The sequence below is a fragment of the Ceratotherium simum genome, chromosome 2 (assembly GCF_057802395.1).
Source record: "Ceratotherium simum simum isolate JZ-2026a chromosome 2, ASM5780239v1, whole genome shotgun sequence".
Classification (NCBI taxonomy): Eukaryota; Metazoa; Chordata; class Mammalia; order Perissodactyla; family Rhinocerotidae; genus Ceratotherium; species Ceratotherium simum.
Window position 1 is genome coordinate 6208283 of NC_141901.1, and position 25735 is coordinate 6234017.

At 39.9% G+C, this 25735-nt stretch overlaps 1 protein-coding gene across 4 annotated transcripts in view; it reads right to left on the minus strand.

The window, feature by feature from the left end:
- The window catches only part of F5 (coagulation factor V), a 72917-nt gene that overhangs the window by 10649 nt on the left and 36533 nt on the right, over positions 1 to 25735 (minus strand). The window contains exons 8-21 of one of the 4 annotated variants that reach the window (XR_015553877.1): positions 23396 to 23573; positions 21202 to 21301; positions 19593 to 19804; positions 18323 to 18473; positions 16214 to 16426; positions 12430 to 15013; positions 9441 to 9615; positions 8099 to 8335; positions 7006 to 7216; positions 4332 to 4511; positions 2336 to 2452; positions 1400 to 1471; positions 596 to 741; positions 366 to 447 (exon numbers count right to left, since the gene is read on the minus strand). Coding sequence is in view for 3 of the 4 variants with exons in the window: in XM_087437798.1 (XP_087293924.1) it covers positions 344 to 447; positions 1400 to 1471; positions 2336 to 2452; positions 4332 to 4511; positions 7006 to 7216; positions 8099 to 8335; positions 9441 to 9615; positions 12430 to 15013; positions 16214 to 16426; positions 18323 to 18473; positions 19593 to 19804; positions 21202 to 21301; positions 23396 to 23573 (4534 nt within the window). In the remaining variant the exon portion in view is untranslated. The other 3 variants (XM_087437798.1, XM_087437800.1, XM_087437801.1) reach the window with 3 other exon arrangements.

Sequence of the window (25735 nt, forward strand, 5' to 3'; positions counted from 1 at the left end):
GAGCCAGCACCTAAGGCCTTAGGAAACTAATAAAATGGCTAGAGGCAATCCATATTTGAGCACAGAATATCCGGACTTGAATCCAAGCTCCATCACTAACTAGCTGTGTGTGGCTTTGGGAAGTTAGTTAATCCCTCTGTGCTTTAGTGTTTTCATCTATAAAATGAGATATTACTAGAAGTAACCTCATAGGGTTCATTTTGAGTATGTACTTAGAATAGTGCCTAACACCTAGTAATTGCTATTTTCCTAACAATATTGTAAGAACAATAAGAAGAAATTATTAAATTACTGTCATTTTTATTATTACAGTAGCAGTAAATATCAGGTTAATAAGACATACCTGGATCCAAGGTTTAGAGTCAAATTTCGTTGAAAGTTTTTCTGAGATCCAAGCATTATATGATCCACCATTGTTTAATCTTGCTAATTTGGGCTCCCAATAACCTAAATCCAAAGGAAGAAAAAAATTTATTCTGAATATTTAAAAAACATACAAGTAGTTTCTCAAGTGAGTTTAGTCCCAGTGGAAAACAAGATCCCTGGAGGACCTTCTGTTGCAGTTAGGAGACGAGGCAGTTGACCTAGGCCTTACCTACTAAGTCAGTCCGTGATGATGAAATCTTGGCTTCAGGTCTGTGCTTGGTGAGTTGTCAACCACCACCCCTGCCCTTTCTTGCATATAGGTCATGTTTATCTTTTCTCAGTTAAGTTGATGTGGTTGCTGCTGAGTGTGCCAGCCTAACAGGAAGACATGGGAGGGATTTATGGGATCCTCATGATGCCTTGTAATTGACCTCTTGATCTTGGGAAGGGCTTTGAGGCAGAATGAGGAAATTCAGGAGGATTTCCTGACACATGGTAGGGGATCAACAAAGTTTCTTGAATAGATGAATGGTTGACGCAGTAAAGGGCCCTAGTAATGGGAACTATAATGCCTGGCCAATAAGACCCTGTGAATCTGGCTGGAATATTACATGTGTGATCAAACTCAGAATGCAGATGAATGGGGAGAATTTTGGAAAGGGACTCAGGGTCATAAGAGTAAGCCATTCATTCCTTGCCCAATCTCTGCTGAGAAGTTGGACTGCCTGTGTAGAGAAACCAAGCACCCCCAGCCCTTGGTCTTCCCTGGGAAAGACTCTTTGGGAACATCATCCACTAGAAGGGGTGGCAGTGATAAGGGAGTGCCAATGGGCTTTTAGTTCCTGCCATACTGCTCCTTCCTCTACCAGATAAGCCCCAAATGGAGTTGCTTACTGTGTTGTGGTGGAGAAAAGCCTGAAGGGGAGCAATGACGCATACAGTCAATAGACAAGGAAGTCATGTGTGGTTTTGCAGGCTGTATACTGCGCAATTACAGGAGGTGCCTTCCACAGGCTATGATGCTACTACTTACTCATGTACTCAGAAGCCTTGATCTGTGAATCAGCTACGATACCAGTGCTTAGTCCCATTGGCATCTTACATTCTACAAAAAAACAGAACAATGAATAATTATTGCTTAGAAAATACATGTAACAAATTAAAAGCTCCATGGCTAGAGATTATATGTCTGTAGGTCAATAATTAGATATTTGCACCCACCTTGTGTGGCACTGACTTAAATATGTCTGATCATAAAATGGTAAATGCACTAGCAAGACTGGTGCTTTAATAAAAATAGTGCCACCATACAGGAAAACAACTGAAATCTTGAAATGCAATTAGTTTTTAAACTGATTTCCATCTGCTTATATCTTAAAATAAGGCATTTTACAACATTGAGTACTGTCCCTCATAAAGACTATGTTCTCAAAAGTTGACCTGAAAGTTATAGGGTTATTTACATCATGATCACAGAAGGGAATACCAGCCATGGAGCTATCTGGATGTTGACACAGTGCTTGGTACTCAACAGGTACTTAATAAATGCTGGCTGGCTGGATGGATGGATGGACGGACAGATGGAAAATATGTTTCTACAATAGTGAAATGCCAAGTTCAGTGACTATCTCAGTCATTGCTGAATTCCTAGTATCTTTTCTTTCCTCTACTATAGGAGTCTGGAGAATTTCTTACATACATTTTCCCATGGATCAGAAATCATGAAAGATGATGCTTTATTTTAGTTCCCCAATTGAGAGGAATGTCTTTGGGTTGAACCATTTGGTTTAGATGACTGATGTTTGCAATATAATCAGACCATGGGTCACAATGAAAGCAATAACTGCTACAGACTATGCCTCAGTCATGTCAGAGTTCTCAGAGTTGAATATTTCTAGTCTAAAGGTTGGTCATGTTCTAGTAGCAGGCACTCTCCTGCTAAAAATATCATGTGGCGCTTGGATGATACCTCTGTCTACGATGAGAAATGGCGTTTGCATCCCTGCTCTCTGGTTTTCTCCGACCTCTGTATCTAGGAGCCACCAGCCAGCTTTTGACGGCTTCATTTCAAGAGTTTTAAATGAACCTAAAATAGGGAGTGAAGGACAACATTACAGACCCAAAGATTAACAAGTTAATACTGGTTGACAGCTATCAAAGAATCCTAAAATAAGAGGCTTTAGAATAGAACTTAAGAGTTATCCATTTCTATTTAATCAGGACTAGAGGTGTAACACACAGATCAAAACAACAACACACACACATGACTAAAAATAAATTGCCCCAGGACTTAAAAAAATCTCCAACACCCCTTATTAGAAAGGAACTTTCATTAAATATAATGTTAAAAGTTAACCCATACACAATATAGCTTCATAGTCCTAAGTATCAAAGCAACCTTGAATGACCCATCACTGGGCCTCAAAAATATTGTACATATTTCCTTTCTTTCTCTTCATTTTACTAGTTTTTCTTTTTTATATAAGAAAATTAAAATAAAACATCCGTCTCCCGTGTTTTGAATTTTCTGTGAACTTTGCATCTTTGGATAGAGATGTACATAAGTTGTTTCAGAAAATCACTGAAAAAATGAGATTTCTGAAACCTCTGATTATCTCTTCCGGTATTTAATGTTACTCACTGCCAGTTAATACTTAAATTCTGCTGACTATAACTTGTGACTGTTTCCCATACTATGAGTAAAAAATTTTAATAGCTGATGGTCATCCTCCTCAAACACACTAAAAATGATCTCCAGCCTTCCACTTTCCAATGCAGATATTTAGGTTTGAAGATTTAGATGCGACAGCCAATCCCAGCTTCTCAGTGCTTCTCGCAGGCTCATGGAAAGGACGACTGATCTGGCAACACCTGGTGAAAAGTAAGGAGTGAGTTTGACCTAATTCCTTCTGTCCCTGATCTTAATGGAATGGGTCTTTATAACTTAGTGAGTCACTGGCATGTTTACAATGAACAAGAACCCTCTTTTCCCCTACCCTTAACCAAACCAGGCCCATTGGGACGTCTGTGCCTACATCTGAGCCTGACTCAACAGCAACTTCCCCACCCAAATTCCTGTCAAGGGACAGCCTTCACTAGCTTCTCAGATAGCATTTGTGGAGGGTAGGCTGCTTGTTGAAAATGCAGACTCCTGGGCCCCTGCCCTAGATCTACCAGATCAAAGTCTCTGGGAGCAAAACCTCTGCCTTAGCATCTGCATTTTAACCAGACTCCTAGGTTTTTATGATGCCCATTACTGTTTGAGAATCAATGGCATCGGGCACTCACACCTCCACTCACACACCTATGACACACACAGATACACCTACAAACAACTCATTGGCACATAAAAATCCTCTGTGATGATTGTAGTTTGTTTAAATCTTATTATTATTTTGTACATGAAAAGCTCTAAATGCCTTTGTTATTCTTTAGCTTTTACAATCATTAAAAAATATATTTTTTTCCTCCAAACAGCCTCATGAGTCAGTTTAAGATTAAGAGTCCTATAGTCACTTGACCGACGTATCAGAGTGATAGAGTGAGGTATAGAATTCAAGAATTCAAGAATCCCGAAACCCTGGTAAATTTCTGATTTCTCTCCCAACAGAAAGCTTTAGCTGCCTGAGGCCTGTGGGATTCATTGCGTAATCTGCTGAAGACCTGGCCTTTGTGACACACAATGGCTTGGAAGAACCTGCATTAGAAATAGCATCTCTGTAGAACCAAGTTGGGCCGCACATTTAGCCTGTGTGGTGCTGCAAACAGTGCATACATTAGCTGACTTCTTTGTACTCTGTATGCAGTTTTGGAATAGGCTTTGCCTAGGATCTATGCCAGAATCCAAGCTTGACCCCTTAGGCAATGAATGCACAAGGAGAGAATGAGGGAGAGTTACAGATGCTAAGATTGCCTTCTCTTGCCATTTTTTAACAGAGACCTCTTTTTATTGCCCAAATCTTTACCAGGGAGAAGGGGCCAGACCCCTAACTGGTGCTGTTGAGTGCCATTTTCCAGCAAGGTCTGGCCATGAAAGTGAACCACGTGAATGTCTCGGGAGCCGCCCATGTTCAGCAGATGCAACCTCACCCACTCTTGCTCGTACATTCTTAGGCCAGGCAAGTTGTAGATCATCCCATTAATGGCTAAAATAACAGAGAGTTGCAATCAATTAAAAATCTGTGTACACCAGGAAAGAGGCTGGTAAGGAAATACAAGGAATCCCACTCACCACCTGTCTTCCTTATTACTCTGCATGCCCAGGCCCACCCGGGCATAGTAAGGTTCCCCCTATATGTCATAATATCAGTGAGAGGCTCAAACAGAACCACCAGCTGCTTCTCACACCAGCCTACAGCAGAAGTGTGGGTGAGCTCCCTTTCCAAACAGTTTGTCACTCTTCCGCCAGACTTTACACTTCTGCTCTGTGCTTTACCCATTTATCCTTTACATTTGTAGTACGAATTTTCCTTTTCTACAAAAAGATAAAGACTAAAATGAGCCAGATAAGTACGCTCCAGTGGTTAGAGGAAAGAGAGTAAGTAAGAGGATATGCACATGTCACCCTAAGGCTCCCTAAATTCAGAGATAGTTTCAGGCAAAATTAGGAAGTCTGACTTTCTCTTTGGTGTCCCCACTCACCATAGAGATTCATATTTATTCTCTCATTCATGTGATAGCTCCTCTGCCCCCTTCTCAGCTTAAATGTCTAGGGTTCTCAGGCTTTATCCACTCTCCCCTCAGTTAAATATGTGTATGTGTTTTTAAAGCACCTGGTAAATTTGATCACCTTAAAAAATAATACAAAATTTTAAGGATAAAGCTTTGTGCTGCCGTGCATTTAACTGAGACTGAAGTGAGGGAAGTTGCTTTTTTCCTTCTCAAGTTAAAGGAACTGCTGTGGAATTTCAGGAACCAGGCAACCAGGAGAGGAGTTGAGCCCTTACCCCCTCCATCCTAGTTTCTGTGTAAGCAATAGATCTCTTAAAAGTGAAAAGGTCTCTAGTGTTATTAGGTCAGCATTGCTAAACCATTACATCAGGATGTGGAAGTGAAGAGTCTCAACATAGCATTGGCTCAGTAAACATTTGATAAATTGCACTGAGTGATAGAATTCACTCATTTACTCACTAATTCAACACATATTTGCTGAGCACATACTGCATACTGGCACTGAGCTGAAGGCTGGGGACTCAGGTGGTCTGCTTATCAAATACCCTGATAAATACTATACCATGGGGGTTACCAAATTACAGAGACTTAGACTACAATCCATTTAAAACTAAAACTATACTGGATGCATTTTACTCTTTCTTTGAGGAAGGAGGAAGCCGTGTGTCAAGGGTGCTCAGCAGGTAAAGGGGATAGTCAAGAGACAGGTCTATCTGATTCTGCAGCCTGCTAGATTGAGAGGTTGTCAGAAGGGTGTGCTTCCCACTCCTGAGACCAAGCTCCCTGAGCTGAAAATCCTAGAGATCGTGGGAGAAGAGAAAATAAAGCTCTGCTCAGAGTCTATTGGTCAGCTCTCAACAGACTCGATTCTAGACTGCTTAATAGAATCGTTTTAACCTGGTGTGATAAGCAAGAATCCAGAGGGTGGGGTTTTAGAGCAGATCATAAATCATATTGCTTGCCTTCCTCTATCCCAAAGTTTTTTTTACAGGTAAGGTCAGATTATATTCTACATGAATAGTAGTTTAATGAGGAAAATAAGGTAAAAAAAAAAGGGTAGCCTGAGTGTGTAAATGGCCTGGAGGAGGGAGAATAGACCTATTTAGCCTTGACGACTGGCTGGGGTGGAGATGGCAGTGAATGGGATGTTGTATACAGTAAGCCTTTTTTTATTCCTTAAGCGAGAGCAACTTTCTCCTTCCCTATTAACTGAAGGACTGACCCATTACCCAAAGCACAGGTCCTTCCTGATCAGAAATCACCTCCATTCATCAAACTCTGAAAACAGGGCTTATTAGTCTTTATTTTTTTTCTGATCCCCAAGTCATTCCTTTGTTGTTCACCAAATCCTAAATTCTGCCTTTCTCTTAAACTGTTTGTAATTCAGTCAATAATTTACAGACAAAATCCCTGAATGGATTTCAGAGTAGGTGTGCTTGTCCCACTTTTCCACCCAAATGCTCTCTTGCCACTCTTCTCCCATTACCTAACTAGCCGGTTTCCTATCTCACTTTGTTCTCATGTGCTTTGGATGCTACCTGGGAACTGCTGAGAACTAGAACTGTTACAGTCACTCTTATTTGAGAAAGTACACATGGGTGATCACTTCCGTATAAATAATTGTTCCTTTAGAGATCAAGAAATAGATTTATTAACCATATAAATTGAGGAATAATGCTAATTCCCTGCCAATTTATGTTACCAACTGTGGCACAGTGGCTTTTTTGCTGGTTGGTTTGTCTGGGTTTGTTTTGCAGTGGCCTCCGTGTGCTATCTTTCAGACTCTCTGCTCTCCAGCACCTGCCAGGTCACATCAGCACTCTGAGATATTTAAGGACCCGGTTTTAGTCATAGCTCATGGTTCCTCAGAAGCATCTCATGTCTAATCTTGTGAAGACCTAGAGGCAGGATTCACTGTCACCCAGTGTGATTTAGTTCAGAGATTAGATCAAAGTCAGAGGAAAATACCATGAAACATATGGGAGTTTTTTACTTCTGAGGATGTGAGACGCCAAGACCTTTTGGGCTTCTTTTCATAGTACCAGCTCTTCTTTTCATCAAAGACCATAAAAAGTAAGACAAATTCTCTCATGTCCACAGGCATGTTGCTCTCCTTATGAAGTGTTCCTTTTTGGCAGATCAGAAGGGGACCTACCAAGCCCGAATGGATATCTTTCTCCTGGAAGACAGTAAGAGCAAACTGCACATATTCCCTCTTCTCAGGATTGCTTTTCTGACAATCACTGATCATATAGAAAAGGAAACCTTCTTAGAAGCTTTGAATTTGAAGATTATAAATGAATAGTTAAATAAGCCTGGATATTTATCATCTAATTCTGTGGTACTCATATTCCTTTCCTCTGATTAATCCTTTATCTCAATGTGGTAGTAATGATAATGATGATGATAATAATGTTGATACTATAATAAATGCTATTTATTGAGCATCTACTACTATATTAAATATTTTGCCTACAGTATCCTATTTAATTCTGACAAAAACCCTACATGGCAAAAATAAATTCATTTGTTAAACAAATATTACCAAGTGTATACTATATGCCATGTACGGTTATCTCATTTTTAACTTTGGAAACTGAGGCCAAGCGCGATCAAATAACTTTCCTAAGGCCACACAGTAAATGACAGGATAGGAACTGAAATCTAAGTCTGTGCTCTCTCTATGATGCCCGAAATGAAGGAGTCATGACTTTGCAGTTCTTTCATAAAAAAAGAGCAGAAGAAAGCTAATACTCGTTCAAGGAAATTGCAAATAAACACCTTCCTCTGTAAAGGCAGTCACTCTAAATCTAACTGGGGCCGACCATTTAAATAATCCTCACTCCTCTCCACTGAACAAACATTTCTCTCTCACTGTCATCTGAAGATCTGCTTGGAGAGTCCCTGGTCATAGTAGCTGTAGACCATTGACAACAATCCTTACACATTCCTCGGGGAAAGCAAGACAGACATTTAACAAGAAATAATCTTGACCTTTCCTTTGGTGGACTCAGGTTATAAGGTTAGGTGAATGACAAAAACTTTCGATGGATGCACCTACCGGGTTCACTGCTGAGTAGTAGGCCCAAGCGCGACAGGCAGAGCCAGGACTTTCTGGCCCCGATCGCTCGGTGGCATGCCACACATACGTGTAACTGCTGTTTGGTTGGACAGCATTATCCTCCTTAAACCATTCAGGAGAGTCATCTTCATAAGTCTTTCCCTCTGATGATTTTTCATAGGAAAGCCCATGGGCATGAAGAGAGTACGGTCTGGATGCTAAATTTTTAAAACGAACCTAGAAAAAGAATGATCCACAAATGTACTTAAGCTTAATGAAAATCCAAACCAAAAAATGTCAGCCTTACAGGCCAAAATGGATGGTTATTATTTATTTTATTTTATTTTTTATTTTTTTATTTTTTATTTATTTTTTTTTGTGAGGAAGATCAGCCCTGAGCTAACATCCATGCTAATCCTCCTCTTTTTGCTGAGGAAGACCGGCTCTGAGCTAACATCTATTGCCAATCCTCCTCCTTTTTTTTTTTTCCCTCCAAAGCCCCAGGAGGTAGTTGTATGTCAAAGTTGCACATCCTTCTAGTTGCTGTATGTGGGACGCGGCCTCAGCATGGCGGGAGAAGCTGTGCGTGGGTGTGCGCCCGGGATCCGAACCCGGGCCGCCAGTAGCCGAGCACGTGCACTTAACTGCTAAGCCACGTGGCCGGCCCCAAAATGGATGGTTATTAAATTAGACCTAAGATATACTGAACGCTTACGATTGCAAAGTAACGTATATTATTTCATCTAATTTTTACAACCATCCTGTGAGATAGGGCCCAAGTAATTTACGCCAGAAACACCAAAACATGTTTGTTTTCAGGCTCAAAGTAAAAGTATTGACATTATCTACAAATGAAATGATAATGAGAGGTGCTGCAGATTTGAAGATGAGTGAGACTTGGTTCTTGAACCAAGCTCACAATAAGCTTTCAACCTACTGGTGAAGAGAGACATGCACATGTGAATTCAAATTAAAAATCTGGAGACGAAAAGTGTGTAAACAAAGTGTGAATGGGATTGGATGGGAATGCCCAAGAGGAGCAATTTGGTTGAATGTTTAAGGAGAGGTTGGGGGAATTAAAGCAAGTTTCCTAGGGGAAATGGAATTGGCCCTTATAGAATGAACAGGAGCTCAGCAGAGGGAGAAAGAAAATGATGAGATCATTTTTTTGAAGATTTTCAAACTACTTGGCAAACAGTCTTTGAAAAGAAATGTACTTATATGTTAATTTTGGAAAATAAATAAATCACCTATAGCTCTCTTGCCACCTTTACCTTTACAACCCTCTGGTGCTTGTGGAAATTCCTCTGATGATCTTAGCAATGCTCAAAAGATGACTTACTTGGATAACATCATCCACTTCAGCTCTAATAACAGGACCAAGAATGCCAAGATGCTCTTCATACTCCCCCTGAGGATCACGTTTGGTAAAAGTGCTGTCAAGGTACTTTCGAAAAACTACTTTCTTATATATGGTGTCTTCTCGAACATCATCAGTGTCTCCATTATCCGTTTCACTGAAATGATAATAATAGTGTTTGTTTAAAAGAACAAATTAAAGATCATTCAAAGAACTTAGGAAATTATCTCTGTTTCTGAATATAGTATCTAGTATAGAGAAGATATTTAATAAATATTTGATGAACAAATGAATAAAAATATAAATGACTAAAAACACAAACCAGTAAATACCCTTCAACTCCCAGCTCACATATCATTTCTTAGGTAAGTCCTCCTATGCTCCTTTAGACTAGATCTAATCTTTCTATAACATCCGTTTATATTCCTGTAGTGTTACTATAGTATGTATAATAAATTCCTATAGTATTCTTATAGTATTTATGTAGCATATATAGTAAATTATATATCATTTATTTGTGAGATTATCTATTACTATCTGACTCTGCCACTAGAATGAAAGCCCATGAGTTCAGGGATTGTGACTAGTTCGCTCATGATTTTATTTCCAGTGCCTAGCAAGTTATTTGGCACATAGTAGGCACTTAATAAATATTGGTTTAATGCATTAATGAATAAACAAATACAATCATATATTAACAGCAGATTTTAATATCAAAAGCAGACAAAGCCATGCAATGGGACAGTGTCAGGGCTTGGGACTATTAGGTGACAATGGTCAGCTGACTTAGAAGGCCACTGTGAAGGCCACTGGATGGATGGGTGTTTTATACTCTGAAAGTAGCCACTCTTCTAGCATTTGCTTTTGCTAAATCCCATTATTCATCATGTAGTTCACCAGCTCAGTCTGGGCCTAGAGCACATCAAATTTTCTTACTGACTCTTAAATTTCCCAAACCTATGGAAACAGGCCAAAAACTCATCCATCAATCTCACAGTAATTGTTATACACCATGAGCCATCGACATAGAATCCCATTCTGCCTTCCTTCCAGTCTTTTTACCCTACTAACCTTATCCTTCCAGACTCTAAGCATAGCGTACAGTCTCACAGAACACATGAGGATGAGCAAAACAACTTTGCCATAAATGTGGGTTGCATATCTAGAATAGGATACAAGATTTTGAAGGAACTAGTTCTATCCCTTTTCACTCTGGAAAGGCCCTAAATCTTACACCCTCAGGGCCTTGCTTAGAAATCCCCAGATAAACTAGTAATTCTCATATAGTAATGGGTGCTACATTTAAATAGGAAGTTATAGGACAAAGTATTTTAAACTAACAGAGAAATGGAAATGTCAGGCATCAGATTAATGAAATAATTTCTGTAAGTTATATCATGCACTGTGTTTGCTTACTCTAATTACAGTTTGGTTTTTAATTTATTAGTGTAACAGCTTTTGTAAAAGCCGTGGGCTACATTTAGACAGTTTAAGCATGGTCACCACGCTATGTCCCTCAGAATTTTTAGTTGACTAAGCCTTGCTCTCTGTCCCTCTCTCTCTTCTTTCTCTATATTGTCATTCCAGAATATAGAGTCCAGCCTAATATGACTTTCCACCCTTAAGCAAAATTGAATTGAATATTATTTTTAAAAAATGTATATGGATCCCTTAGAAACTCTCTGTTGTAAGTTAGGCCACTTAGACAAAATTGCATCAACTCCTTCAACTCAATGGTTGAAGAGTAGCTGAAACCCTAAAATGTTATAGCTGAAGAGGATCTTGGGGGCCATTTGGTATAACTCATTCATTTGAAAGATGAAAGTAACAAGACCCAGGAAAGGAACTGACATCTTCCAGTAAACTAGGAATGGCTTAAAGCTTTTAAAGTGTTTCCCAGAATTCTTCCCATGGCCTACAAAGCCTAGTGGCATCTGGTCTCTGCAGAGCTGCCAGATACTTTCTCACCACCAACCCTCTTCCTGAGCTCCAGGCCATCAGCTTCAGGGCTTCCTCCTTCCACAGGGCCTTGATCATGCTGTTCTCTTTGTCAAGAATGCTCTCCCCTCTCCACCTCCTGCCTAGGTCACTCCTAGTCATCTTCGGATCTCAGCTCAGATGCCACTTCTTCAGAGTCAGATTCCCCAATTCTCATATCACCATATATATCCTTCCTTCTTGGTCTTTATTATGGTTATATTTTACACTTATTTATGTGAGCATTTGATTCAAATCTACCTGCCCAACTAGACGTAAGTTCCCTAAGGGCAGGAGTCATGTGTGTTTATTTTCTCTTTTATAGTCTCAGCACTTAGCACAATGCCTAGCAGAGAATGAGCACTCATTGCAAATTCTATAAACCAAGTTAAAACTCAAGTTTAAATTGAGATAAATCATTATCTAATGACTGCCTCAGTTGAGGGTATAAACTTACTTTTGGTTTCTAAGCTAGTTTATATCCTTGGCCTCTGCTACTGTAATCTCATGGGATGTGAATTAAACTTCACCAAGATATTACATACTTTACATTGATCAGAAAACAATTTAAAATGTTTTGGTAAACAAGCAAATGCAAAAGGAGATTTCTACATAGCAAATTTGGATTTGAAGCCAACTTCAATGAAATCCTATTGATAAGCAGATAGCTATGGATAGTCTGGGCTCTGCATTGGAGCAAGAAGAGGGGGTAGGAACATGTGGTGAGAGAAGAAGAGAGAGGTGGGGGCTTATTTAGCTATGGAATATCACAGACTTCTTATAGTGATGGTTCTTATATTGTCCACATGTTACCTAAAGTAGAGAAGCTGATTCTTGGAATTGACAAAGGAAATAGTATAGGCCAAGTTGCAATAGGGGAACTAAATTATACTTAGTATGATTAGCCCAGAATTATCTCCTTGGACTGTTGTAATTCCTTTTTTTTAAGCAGTAGTGGAAAAATAAGAACATAAAAGGAGAAACCTGGCCAAACCTTTGTGCAAATTTTGAATAATCCCAGGATAGTTCTTCAGCAGCAATGTAATAATATTTTCTGTTTCCATTGGTGCTGCGGAGGTACCATGCTGCAATGTTGTCAGGATTTCTGGAGGAGTGGATGTCTGTCCTAATATCAGATTGGTAAGGGTCATCATAGGTCACGTAATCAAATTTAGCCAAGTCTTCTTCACTGCTCTCTTTCTTCTGCCTTGGAATAATCTCAATGTAATCTCCATCATCTCCACTGAGGCCTACTACAACCGGTGGATTAAATTCCCTCGGTATAAAAGTGTTATTTAGTGTAGAAGATGGTGGAAGAGATGGCATTTGACTGAGGTCTGGATAAGGAAAAATCTGATCAAATTCTGGAAGAGGCAATAACTGACTAGATTCAGAAGTATAGGATATCTGATCAAGGTCTGGAGGAGGTGATGTCTTCCTGAGGTCAGGAGGAAGGGTTGTCTGACTGATGTCTGGAGAGAGAGTTGGCTGGCTGAGGTCTGGGGAAAGGGGCATCTGACTGAGTTCTGGGGAATGGGTTGTCTGGTTGAGGTCTGGAGGAAGGGTTGTCTGGCTAAGGTCTGGAGAGACAGTCTCCTGGCTGAGGTGTGGGGAAAGCGGCATCTGACCAAGGTCTGGGGAAAGGGTTGTCTGGCTGAAGTCTGGAGAGAGAGTCTCCAGGCTGAGGTCTGGAGAGAGAGTCTCCTGGCTGAGGTCTGGAGAAAGAGGCATCTGGCTGAGGTCTGGAGAGAGAGTCTCCGGGCTGAGGTCTGGAGAGAGAGTCTCCTGGCTGAGGTTTGGAGAAAGAGGCATCTGGCTGAGGTCTGGAGAGAGAGTCTCCGGGCTGAGGTCTGGAGAGAGAGTCTCCTGGCTGAGGTCTGGAGAAAGAGGCATCTGGCTGAGGTCTGGAGAGAGGGTCTTATGGCTGAGGTCTGGAGAGACAGTCTCCTGGCTGAGGTCTGGGGAAAGGGGCACCTGACCAAGGTCTGGGGAAAGGTTTGTCTCACTAAGTTCTGGAGAGAGGGATGGTTGACTGATGTCTGGAGAGATGGTTGACTCCCAGACTTCAGCTTCCAAGGGAGGGAACATTTGTCCAATGTCAGTAGGAAAAGACTTGTTTCTTAGGTCATAGTCGAGCATTTGGCTGGGCTCTGGAGAAGATCTGTGACTGGGGTCTGTAGTAGAGTGCATTTGATCAGAGTCTTGAACAGAGAACATTTCATAGTGTTCCTCTGGGGGCATTGTCTGATGAAGATCTGGAGAGGAGCTTGTCTGACTGGTGTTGTTTGAAGGATTCTGATCCTGGTCAGGAAGTGAGGCTATCAGGCCAAGATTCACAGAAAGGAATGTCTGATTGAGGTCTGTGGGAAGAGATGTTTCATTGGACTTATGGAGTAACAATGAATGATCAAGTCTCCCATCTGAAAATGTGGTGTTGGCCTCTCCTCTTAGAGGGTGAAAGCCCCGTGGAGATAGAGGAACATTGTATGCAAGCTTCTTTTCCTTTTTCTTTTTTCGTGTTCTAATGAGAAAAGTGCTTTTCTTCAATCCACTATTTCCTCTATCCTGTCTTACTTGTAGAGATTTACGTCTAATTCCAGAAAACTTCGGGTGGTCACTCTGCTTTCCATGCTTGTTTGTAAGAGGGATGCTTTCTCCCCAAGTCCTGGAGGCATTCTGGGCGCTGTTCAGCAGCTTATTAATAGCCATGTCTTCATCAGCATCTCGGATTATTTCATAACTACCTTTCTCAGAAACCAAATGCCATTTCCCATTCAAAATCTTAGATGGATTCTTTTGTTTCAAAAGTAGCAGATCACTGGGAAGTTCCTTCCAGGGCCTCATTCTGGAAGGAGAAGAGTTGCCTTGGCTTAAATGTCTCCCAGTTTTATGTGCTGGAAATTCCATCTGGGAGAACCTATGCTTTGCTGCTTGGTCTCTTCCTGCCTTGAATCCCTTATGTTTAGCATGTTCTTGACTTCTGAATCCTTCTGCATCAAGTGGGAGTAGGCTTATCCCTGTGACATCCAACTGTAGAGGATCCTCTATAGGGTCTTCAAAATAAAGGCTGGAATGCTCTGCTGTGGAAGAGTTGAGAACTGAGTTCTTGTCTAAGCCAATGTGTCCCAGGGAGGGACCAGCTGTTGTGGCTTCTAAATGAGAAAGAGTTTTCTGAGGTTTTGCAAAGTTATTGGCAATGAGTCTGCTAACGTTACTTGGGGAAGAAGAATTTGATCCAACAGTTGTATTGGTACTTGGAGGAAGGAATTCAGAGTTGTTGTCCAGAGCTAGGGCAGTAAGATTGAACTCATCTTCCCCCTGATTCAATGATGAATTTCTGAATGACCTAAGTCCTAATGATGAAGCCAGCGTGTTCTGGTAATCATAGTCAGCATCATTCTCTTCATCGTTTTCTGAAAAATCGTGTGTTTTCCGTGGAGTCATGGCTGTAGACGCTGGAGGTTCAAATATCTCATATGAGTCTTCATAATCCTCCCGGATACACTTAACATCACTGAATTTCAGCCTTAGGTTTTTGCTTCTTGGATTGGAATTCATGGTAGTTAACATCCAAGTTCCTACAGAAGAGAGACAAAGAGAACAGAGAGCTCTAAGTCCAGAAAAAGATATAAAAACCCTAAGAAAGATCCACTGTAGCAGATAATTTCCCACAACCTTTAATCAAGGATACTCAAGTGCGGTCTGTGAACCACCGCTGATCTGTGAACTGTTGATTACTGTTCCACAGTGACACAAGGAGAGAAATTGAGGGTAAAGTGTTTAGGAAACTTTTTAGCAATTTGACATTGCTGTGACTTCCAAGCATGCAATCAGTGCACCTATCTGATTTAACAGAATATAGACCCAAAATATTGGTCAGTGGAGATTAGGGAGAAAAAAACTTTTAGCACAGATAGTTTGAGAGTCAATATTTTAGAGTATATTTAAAAAGGGATGAATCAAATGGACTTTAAATATCATAAATATCTTATAGCTGCATATCTTGCTTGAGAATTGGAGTTAGGGGAAGATGATGATGTTTACCCACACAAATAAGAGACATTTAGATATTCCTAACTAATAAATAATTCAGGTGGGCCCAGGGAAATTTTAGATCTCTCTGAAATGGTATGATTTTCTGGCACACTGAAGATTTCCTGGGAAGTCTCCAATAGTTACCACTTGTTGAATGTCTGCTGAGTGCTAGAAACTTGACACATACTACAATTAGTGGTCAAAGCAGCTCTGTGAGGTGTTGTTATTGTGTTTTTCACATGAATAAACTGAGGTTCAGCGAGGTGGAGTAACTTGCCCAAGGTTACACAAATACTGAGTGGCAGAGCAGGATTCGAACCCGGATGTGATGAACTCCAAAGCCCACCTGCTTTCCATGACATGTGCTGACTCTGAGGCCAGCCTCTAAGGCACTATATCTGATGGTAACCAACCCTAGGCACGATGGCTGTCCTAAGCACTGAAAAGGGCATTTTGATAAAAGAAATGCTCTCTTGTGGCTGAATGATCATGCTTCCTCCTCAAAGTTATGCCTTATCTTTCTGCTATGTATCTTTATTTCTTGGCCCAGAGAAGGATAAATGGAAGCCACTTTAAAGGACTGGACCCATTTAAGTAATTAACTTCTCAAATGGAAATCATGAAAAGTATTGAAAGGAAAGCCTGCAAGAGATCAGAAAGATAAACCCAGGAGCTGTGGTGGTCTGGAGAGCTGCAGCAGACCTTTATAGACCAGAGATACCTCTAAGTGTTCAGGCTCTTACCAACATTATCCATTGTGACGGTCACAGACTCCCCACGCATGGGGAAGAGTGCCAAGGTGTCCTCGTGCCTCTTTCCATAGATGAATGAGTGCCCAGTAAAATGAATGGTCAAAATGTCATCCAGGGTTCCCACACTGCAGAAGTGCCACTGGACAGTGTCATCAAAGCAGAATCTTAGTGTGGGTATGCTCTCAGGCACATAGCCATTGATAGCTGAGAAAGCAAAATCTGTTAAAACACCAGGCCTATGCCAACAAAAGGGCATGTGTCTAACTATACTTAAGATAAACGTCCCAATGCTAATTTGGTTGCGTCAAAGCAGTGATTATCTGAGATAAGCTTAACCAGGTCTGACATGTGACTAGAAGATCAAACTCAGACTTCCCAAATGAGAGCTTTTTCTCCTAAGTTAGCCAAGGGAGAAATGTCAGGATAAAGACAAAGCTTTTCATTCACATTGATTTATTCATTCATTTGTCAAGTGTATATTAAATATTTTGTGCTCCACATTCTGCTTTTAAAGATATTCTGAAGATCAACTTAGAATATTATCTAGAATAATTCTACCTAGAGGAAAAGTGATTATAAGAAATTCACCTTCTTGACACATTAGTTATTGAATAAGAAGTGATGTCCCTAAAAATCAAGCATATTTAACACATTTTACAATTTTTATTGCTCCCTCTTCATATTTATATAATCTATAGTTTTTATTCAAGTATCAAGTTCATACATTTTCATTTTCTTTCAAAGGGACTCAGCTTTAGCCAATATCTTCACCTGCTTATGTACTAAGCATGGTAATGAAATCACAGGTATGATTTCTACGAGGGCAGGGCCCATGTTGGCCTGGGTTACCACTATAGCCCTAATCCTGGGACAATGCTTGGCATTAGTGAGCACTTAAAAGTTTACTGAATAAGTGATGAATATGTTTTAAGTTTGTAGGTCCTTTGCGAGGCTTCTCTAAAGGGTCTATAGCTGCACTGTGTAATACAGTAGCCACTAGCTACAAGTGGCTATTGAGCACTTGAAATGTGGGTCATCTGGGTTGAGATGTGCTGTAAATGTACAACATACACCAGATTTCAAAGATTTAGTAAGAAATAAAGTAAATCTCATTAATTTTTAAATTGATTATATCTGGAAATGATAATATTTAGGCTATATTACATAAAACACATTATTAAAATTAATTTCACCTACTTGTCTTTAATTTTTAATATGGCTACTAGAAAAGTTTAAATTACGTTAGTGGCTCATACATAATTTCTAATGGACAGCACAGGGCGAGAACTATGACAGATTCACTGCCAAAATAAAATTATGCAAAGAAAGCTGAGAATAACTCCCTGTTTGGAGTTATTCTCATGGCACCTGCCAGTTCTGATAATCCCAAGTTGTCAGTCATCTGAGGCTATACGGACAGACCATGGAGAAATCACCCTCATATCTGTGATTACCTATCAGAGAAGGTGATCACAGTGACTCTCGGCTCTGAGCAACAGTGGTGGGGATCCTGACCGTTGTGGAGAAGTTTGCATCCAGCTGGCTCAGTGAAATTTTTCTCCAACTTCCCACAGCAGTGTCTTTGGGCACTGAACTTTAAAACTGCAGCAAACGCCTTGGCTCAGGGAATTCCTTCTGTTCTGAACTTTTTACTACACACTTCAAACCTCTTCATGGATTGACTTTCAAGACTCTTGGCCCCTCATGTGCATTTTGCCTTAGTTTGATTTGACAATCCAGCTTTGTATTACTTTCCTTGTTTCTGCTCTGGCACTCAGATACCACTGACCAAGGCCCGTAGCCCCTTCCCTCTCCATCCTGCCCCTTACCCTGTTCCTCTCTGCCCAGAGCATGTGCCCATGCACACACAAGCATAAGCACACATTTGGAGCAGGAGACCAATAAGACTTCTGAGGATAATAAGCTTTTGACCTCAAAAAGATTGCTATAATATCACCCAGTAATTTCACCACCAAATCAGTGGACTGGAAGTGAGGATAAGAGGTGAGTGGATTCTCATCCATGTCTCCAACTCTAGGCACACTCATGCTTCAACACAGGAGTGAAAAACTGATGGACAAAAACAGTACTCCAACTTACTGCTCATGATGTTTGATTCATAAAACTTGGGGTCATCACGTTTCACCTTATCAGGACTTTCACAAAACTTGTTGATGTTGTCCTCTATGTACCAGCTCTTGTTCTCATCAAACACAGCAAACACAGCCTGCTGCTCAATGTCTGCTGCCCTCTGGAGGGTAAAGGGGCTGTGTTCAATGATTAATGTTCCAGCTGATTACCTACAACTCTGAGTTCTTCTCAGAAACCAAAGGGGCACAGCTCTTGGGGCCACTGAAGCCACAGATGCAGGCATTTATGAGAGCCCATTGTGTACAAAGCCCTTGTTAGAGCCAAAGATAATGTGCAAAAGCAAAGAGAGAAGAACAGAAATTCAGAGACTAAAATATCCTAATAGAAAAATTCCATTTCATCATTGCAACTATAATTTTGTTTATCTCTGTAGTTGAACGCCTTTCAACCTAAATGATTGACTGGATGTGCTCCAAATAGTTGCAAAGGATAAAACAAGAGGTTGTAATAGGAAAGCTTTATACCTCCCCCTACCTGTTTCTTTTCCTAGCTCAATAAATTAGGGTCTTCCAAATGCCCATTTCTGATTTTTCTAGGCATATATTTATTTATTTTGCATGCCCTGGGATGAGACTTCTTTGATTATAGCTTAGCCTAACTGTCCAGGAATTTTATGTTAATAATATGAGACTATTATTCTTCAACGAAGATAAAGGCAGAACATCCATGTGTTTGTTATCATTCTTCTGTATAACTCACTAGAGATGGATGATCGTCTAGGTCCAACTTTACTAGATTTGTCTCCAAATGTATCTCTCTTATCTCTCCCTAGTGTGAGTCTAAAAATAACAAGGATTGGTACAGAGCTTTACACTTTTACCAGGTGGTATTTCACCGAGCCCCAAAACAACCCTGTAAAATTTTTAGGAGGGGTATTACCCACTTGATAAAAGGAAGAAATTAAGAGATGCTAAGAGACTTGCTCATCACATAGCCAATACCAACAGACCTGGAATTTGAAACTAGAACAAAATACAGTATCACACAGTATACTTTCTGCAGCGAGAGTCTAGGTGAAAAGAGGCAAGACAAAAAAGTAACCAAAGGAATAAACATCATCACATTCGTGCTAAAGAGGACTACTTAATCATTTCTGTTCTCTAGAAGGAAAAGCCTCATTACTTAGCAAGTACACCTAATGTGTACTTGGCAGAAGAAATGTGGTCTAGGCAGAAGAAATTCCTGGAATTTCTGAAAGGTTACTTCAAGGACAAAATACCTGTATGCCTCGCTTATCCAGGGATCTGCTCTTACAAATTAGAAGTAGTCCTATCAGCCCAGAGGCAATGTCCCTTGTAACGTCCACATTACTGTAGTATGGTCTGGTTAAGCACTGGGCATCACGTTCTGTGGGTTCATCAGACTCGAGGATGTTCCACTTATAAGTATAGGTTTCCCCTGGTTTGACTGCTCTGACCATGATGTTATTGCCTGAAAGAAAATGCAGTCAAAATTGTTCTCACTTTTGAAATTATTTAATGAAAATAAATAAGTAAATAAATAAATAGTTGAGCTCTCATTAGAACCAATTAATATTGGGAAAGGAATATTCTGTTTTTAAATTTATTTTATTGAGGTCACATTGGTTCACAACATTATATAAATTTCAGGTGTACATCATTATATTTTGACTTCTGTATAGACTACACTGTGTTCACCACCAAAGTCTAGTTTCCATCCATCACCATACACATGTGCCCATTTACCCCTTTTATCCTCCCCTCGCCCCCTTCCCCTCTGGTAACCACCAATCTGTTCTCTGTATCTACGCCTTTGTTTGTTTGTTTATCTTCCACATATGAGTGAGATCATATGGTAATTGTCTTTCTCCATCTGACTTATTTTGCTTAACATAATATTCTCAAGGTCCATCCAGGCTGTAGCAAATGGCACAGTTTCATCTTTTTTATGGCTGCATAGTATTCCATTGTGTATGTATATATATACCACATCTTCTTTATCCATTCATCCATTGATGGGCACTTAGGTTGCTTCCAAGTCTTGGCTATTGTAAATAATGCTGCAATGAACATAGGGGTGCATATATCTTTTCAAATTAGTGTTTTCATGTTCTTTGGATACCCAGAAGTGGAATTGCTGGGTCATATGGGAGTTCTATTTTTAAAATTTTGATAAATCTCCATACTGTTTTCCATAGGGGCTGCACCAATTACAATCCCACAAGCAATGCATGAGGGTTCCTTTTTATCCACATCCTCTCCAACACTTGTTATTTTTCATCTTTTTAATAATAGGCACTCTGATGGGTGTGAGGTGATATCTCATTGTAGTTTTGATTTTCATTTCCCTATAAATTAGTGGAACATCTTTTCATATGCCTGTTGGCCATCTGTGTATCTTCTTCGGAAAAATGTCTGTTCATATCCTCTGCCCATTTTTTGACTGGATGAACGATTAAAGAAGATGTGGTATATATACACAATGGAATACTACTCAGCCATAAAAAGATGAAATTGTGCCATTTGCAACAATATGGATGGAAATTGAGGGTATTCTGCTAAGTGAAATAAGTCAGGAATATTCTTTTTATATTAAGATCCACTTGATAGAACCCTGGACAGCATGTAGCCATTAGATATTACTCCACTAGAGGCTGCTATGGCACTAACAAAGGACACAGTATTTTGTAATCACTAGGGTAAACAAAATCCCTGAAGTGAGTAGGGTTTGTTTTGACTTTTAGGATACCCCTACATGGATACCACCTGACTGCACAAGTTATACTGCTGGGCAAGGAGGACAGCAGAAAAATATGGCAGCCTCTCAGAGGCCAACAGTTTCATTCAGTAGAAGTGAAAGGTTCAAACCTGAGGTGGAGGAAGAGTTGACTTCATCTTCATAAGGAGAGAAGGTCACTCCATGAGGGTAAATGCTGTAGGTGTGGCTGGCCATATTTTTGAACACAATCTACAAAGTTAACTCAAATTCATTATTTCAGGATTTAAGGTCGGTTATGAGAATTAATATAGAATGCTAGCTTTGCATATTTACTTGGATGGTGTGTGTGTGTGTGTGTGTGTGTGTGTGTGTGTGTGTGTGTGTATGTAAACTAGTTCTGTTTATCTGAGCAGCAACCTTTCCCCATCACCTGACAGAAGCATTTGAGTTTCACTCACACAGTACGGTAGAAAATGGAAAGAGCCGTGTGACCTTGGAAGTGACATTTTCCTTACAGTATATCACTCTCTCCAATCTGGTCCCCATCCTCCTTCCCCTCTCTTTTCAGCCTGGACCACATCTGTCTTTGAATAGGCTCCTTCTCCTTTCCAGATCATGATCCCCTTCTCCAGCCTGCTAGATCTCCTAGAACCACTGTCCTTGAAGCCACCTTCTTGAGGGGCATCACAAATAGCAAGATCTTGAATTTCCAATGAGGTAATTACACTTGCTAAGAGCACCTGAAAGGGATCAGAAATGAGGAAAGAGAAATAGGAACAGAGAAAGGCTGCTTTCTGTCCTTTTGTTATTCTTAAGCGAACAGAATTGGCATTGTCTACAGATATTTTCTTAGTTCACCCCACGAAGAGGTAAAAGGAGGAGCATTATTCACACTGGAGTCCTAGTTAGGCTCCTTAGTCTTCACAAGAGAACTTTAACCTTATCTTCTCTGTGGTTGATGGCCGAAGCATTTATACAATCTTTTTTTTTTTTTTTTGTGAGGAGGATCAGCTGAGTTAACATCTGATGCTGATCCTACTCTTTTTACTGAGGAAGATTGGCCCTGAGCTAACATCCGTGCCCATCTTCCTCTGCTTTATATGAGACGCCGCCACAGCATGGCTCGACAAGCAGTGCATTGGTGCGCGCCCGGGATCCGAACCGGCAAACCCTGGGCCACCACAGCGGAGCGTGTGCACTTAACTGCTTGCGCCACTGGGCTGGCCCCAATATACAATCTTTAATCTGTAGGTTATCTGCATTCTAGAATCTTGCCAAAGATTGCAACCTTCAATTATCTGCTGCCCAGTTCTTATCAAAAGCTTGATGATGTGACATAACATTTAAGGAAAACTGTCTGAAGAACTCTCAGTGCTCCTGATATATATCTAAATTTATCTTCATCAGAGACCAGTCCTCAGAAAACAACATACCTAGATCACATTGAAGAATTGTTTTTACTCAGCTGCGTTTACTGTGTTCTCATTGAGAACATAGTAAATAATAAATAAATAATGAGAAACATTATTATTATCATTATTATTTTTTGGTGAGGAAGATTCGTCCTGAGCTAACATCTGTTGCCAATCCTCCTCTTTTTCTGAGGAAGGTTGGCCCTGGGCTAACATCTGTGCCCATCCTCCTACGTTATATGTGGGACGCCTGCCACAGCATGGCTTGACAAGTGGTGTGCAGGTCTGCGCCCGGGATCCGAACCTGCGAAACCTGGGCCACTGAAGCGGAGCGCATGAACTTAACCACTACGCCACTGGGCTGGCCCCCGAGAAACATTATTTTTAAAAACTATGCAAGTTTTTTATTTATTGTACCAGTTGTAGGGATTTTATCAAGGATTCCATCCACTGCATCACACAGCATCCTCTTTTTAAGGATCCGTGGGAGAAATTCCTCCTGGGTCTCAGTATCAGGGGAAACTGTGCTTCTTTTATGACTACTGTGAATCTTGTCCTGACATATTCCCCAGTTTACTTTGGTCACTAGAAAACTTAAGATAAAATTCGCAGACAACATTATAGGAGCAGCTGGTATGTGTTTCATTATACTTACCTTATCTGTGGCTTTATTTTCTTTGTCTCCATATTATCCTTCACCCCAATTACATCGACTCTTTGTTTTATTCCTCTATAACTTGATAAACTGTCCCATATCCTTTGTATTATGAAGTAGGCTATAAATAAGTGCAAATACTAACAACTAAAAGCTGCATTTGAATTAAAAATTATATGGGCTCATTTTTCTTTCTAAAATAAACAAGTAACAAGTACTTATAATCTGTCTTTCACTATTTAACTTATTCCATGGTTCTATATTTCTGTTACTTACTTTGAGTGTGTCCCTGACCTGGGCTCTGATAATAGGGCCCAAGATCCCATCTTCTTTGATATTGAAGTTCTCCAGGCGTTTGGTGAAGGACTCATCTTGGTACTGTTTGTAGACAACCTTCTTATAGTGTTTTCCTATTCGGTTTGAGAAATTATCCAAGTACAGAGATTTGTATTTTCTTAAAGTGAAATGAAATAAAAAAAAATTAAACCATTTTCTCAAGTAGAGACCCCAGCAGGATGGGGAAATCCTTGTGCTTAGAAATTCTGCTCTTGGATTAGCTAAAAAGCCAGTTTTCTAAAAAATTCTTAATGTGGTTTGCAAAGTCCTGACATCTTCTTTCTAGTTGGAAGACTGGAAACCTCTGATCTGTCTCCTCCACCATTGATAAAGTCATAGTTGAGGTTAGAAGCAGCCACTTGGATCTTCCTGTCACTTGGGTTACTAGAGTAGACCTCAGATATGTCTGGGAAAGCATCTACCTGGATGAAAGGATAGGATACACTAGGAAGTTTTCTTAAGTCTTCCTTATCACTTAATTTATGGTATCCCTATTGGCTTTCCAAGGTATTTCTCAATCTCTAAAAGCACTTTCCCACTTTAGGAAGCTTTTACTATCTTGATTAGACGTAGTTCTGTGCTGTTGGGCTGTCCCTTCTACCATCTACCCAATCCTGGTGCCAACTGAAAATCAGCCACCTTCACCCATCCTCTGTAGCTACTGCGATAAATGATCTGGGAGCAGCAACATGAACCAATTTTTCCCTTGGTCCTCTTTATTGCCTTAGTTTGTAAAAGCAGAAGCTCCACGATAGAGTTTATCTATTTTATGCATTTATTTTGTACAATAAAAAGCACTGACTGTTGCCAGAGAGTCCTGGAATTGTATCTCAGTACTGTCAGTTATTATATAATTTTGAGCAAGTTCCTTTTTTGATCTTTTTCTCAGTTACATTTTTCGAAGAGCTAATACATTTAAATGATTTTGATTACAGTAAAAACTTTCACTCACATGCTATATCCCCTTAACTCCATCTTCCTAACCCTCCCTGCATTTTCTAAATATTCACTTGCAATAATTTCACGTGCATAATTCCAGAGCATCTTTATGCAAATATGACTTGCAAATATAAATATTCTTATCCTCTCACCACCTTTAACAAAAGGCAGCTATTTATATACTCTGTGCTACAGCTTGACATTTTTTCCAGGTTTATTGAGGTATGATTGCCAAATAATTGTAAACATTTGAGGTGTACAACACGATGATTTATATATATATATATATAACATATATTATGTATATATATATTACATATATTATACATATATATATATGTAATTACCACAATGAAGCTAATTAACACTTCCATCACCTCCCCTAGTTACTAGTTCTTTTTTTGTGGTGAGAACACTTAAGATCTACTGTCTTAACAAATTTCTAGTATACAATACAGTATTATTACCTGTAGTCACCATGCTGTATATTAGGTCTCCAGAACTTGTTCATCTTATAACTGAAGGTTTGTACACTTTGATCAACATCTCTCCATTCCCCTCACCCCCAGCCTCTGGCAACCACCATTATATTCTCTGCTTCTGTGATTTTGACTTTTTTAGATTCCACATAAAAGTGAGATCATGCAATATTTGTCATTCTGTGTCCGGAATTTCATTTAGCATAACGTCTGCAGATTCAGCCATGTTATTGCAAATGGCAGGACTTCCTTCTTTTCTAAGGCTCAATAATATTCCATTATATATATATATATGTATATATAGATACACACATATATATACACACATACCATATTTTCTTTATCCATTCATCCATCCACAGACACTCAGGTTGTTTCCGCGTCTTGGCTATCATGAAAAATGCCGCAATGAACATGGGAGTGCAGATATCTCTTTGAGATACTTATTTCCTTTCCTTTGGATATATACCCAGAAGTAGGATTGCTGGGTCATATGGTTTAATTTTTTGAGGAACCTCCCTACTGTTTTCCATAGTGGCTGTGCCAAGTTACATTCCCACCAACAGTGTACAACAATTCCATTTTCTCCACACCCTCACTAACACTTCTTATCTCTTGTCTTTCATAGTAGCCATCCTCACAGGTATGAGGTGGTATCTCATCATGGATATGATTTGCATTTCCCTGATGATTAGTGATGTTGAACACTTTTTTTATATACCTGTTGGCCATTTGTGTGTCTTCTTAGGAAAAATGTCAATTTAGGTCATTTGCCCATTTTTAATCAGGTTGTTTGTTTTTTTGCCATTGAGTTATATGAGTTCCTTATATATTTTGGATATTAATCCATCATCAGATATAC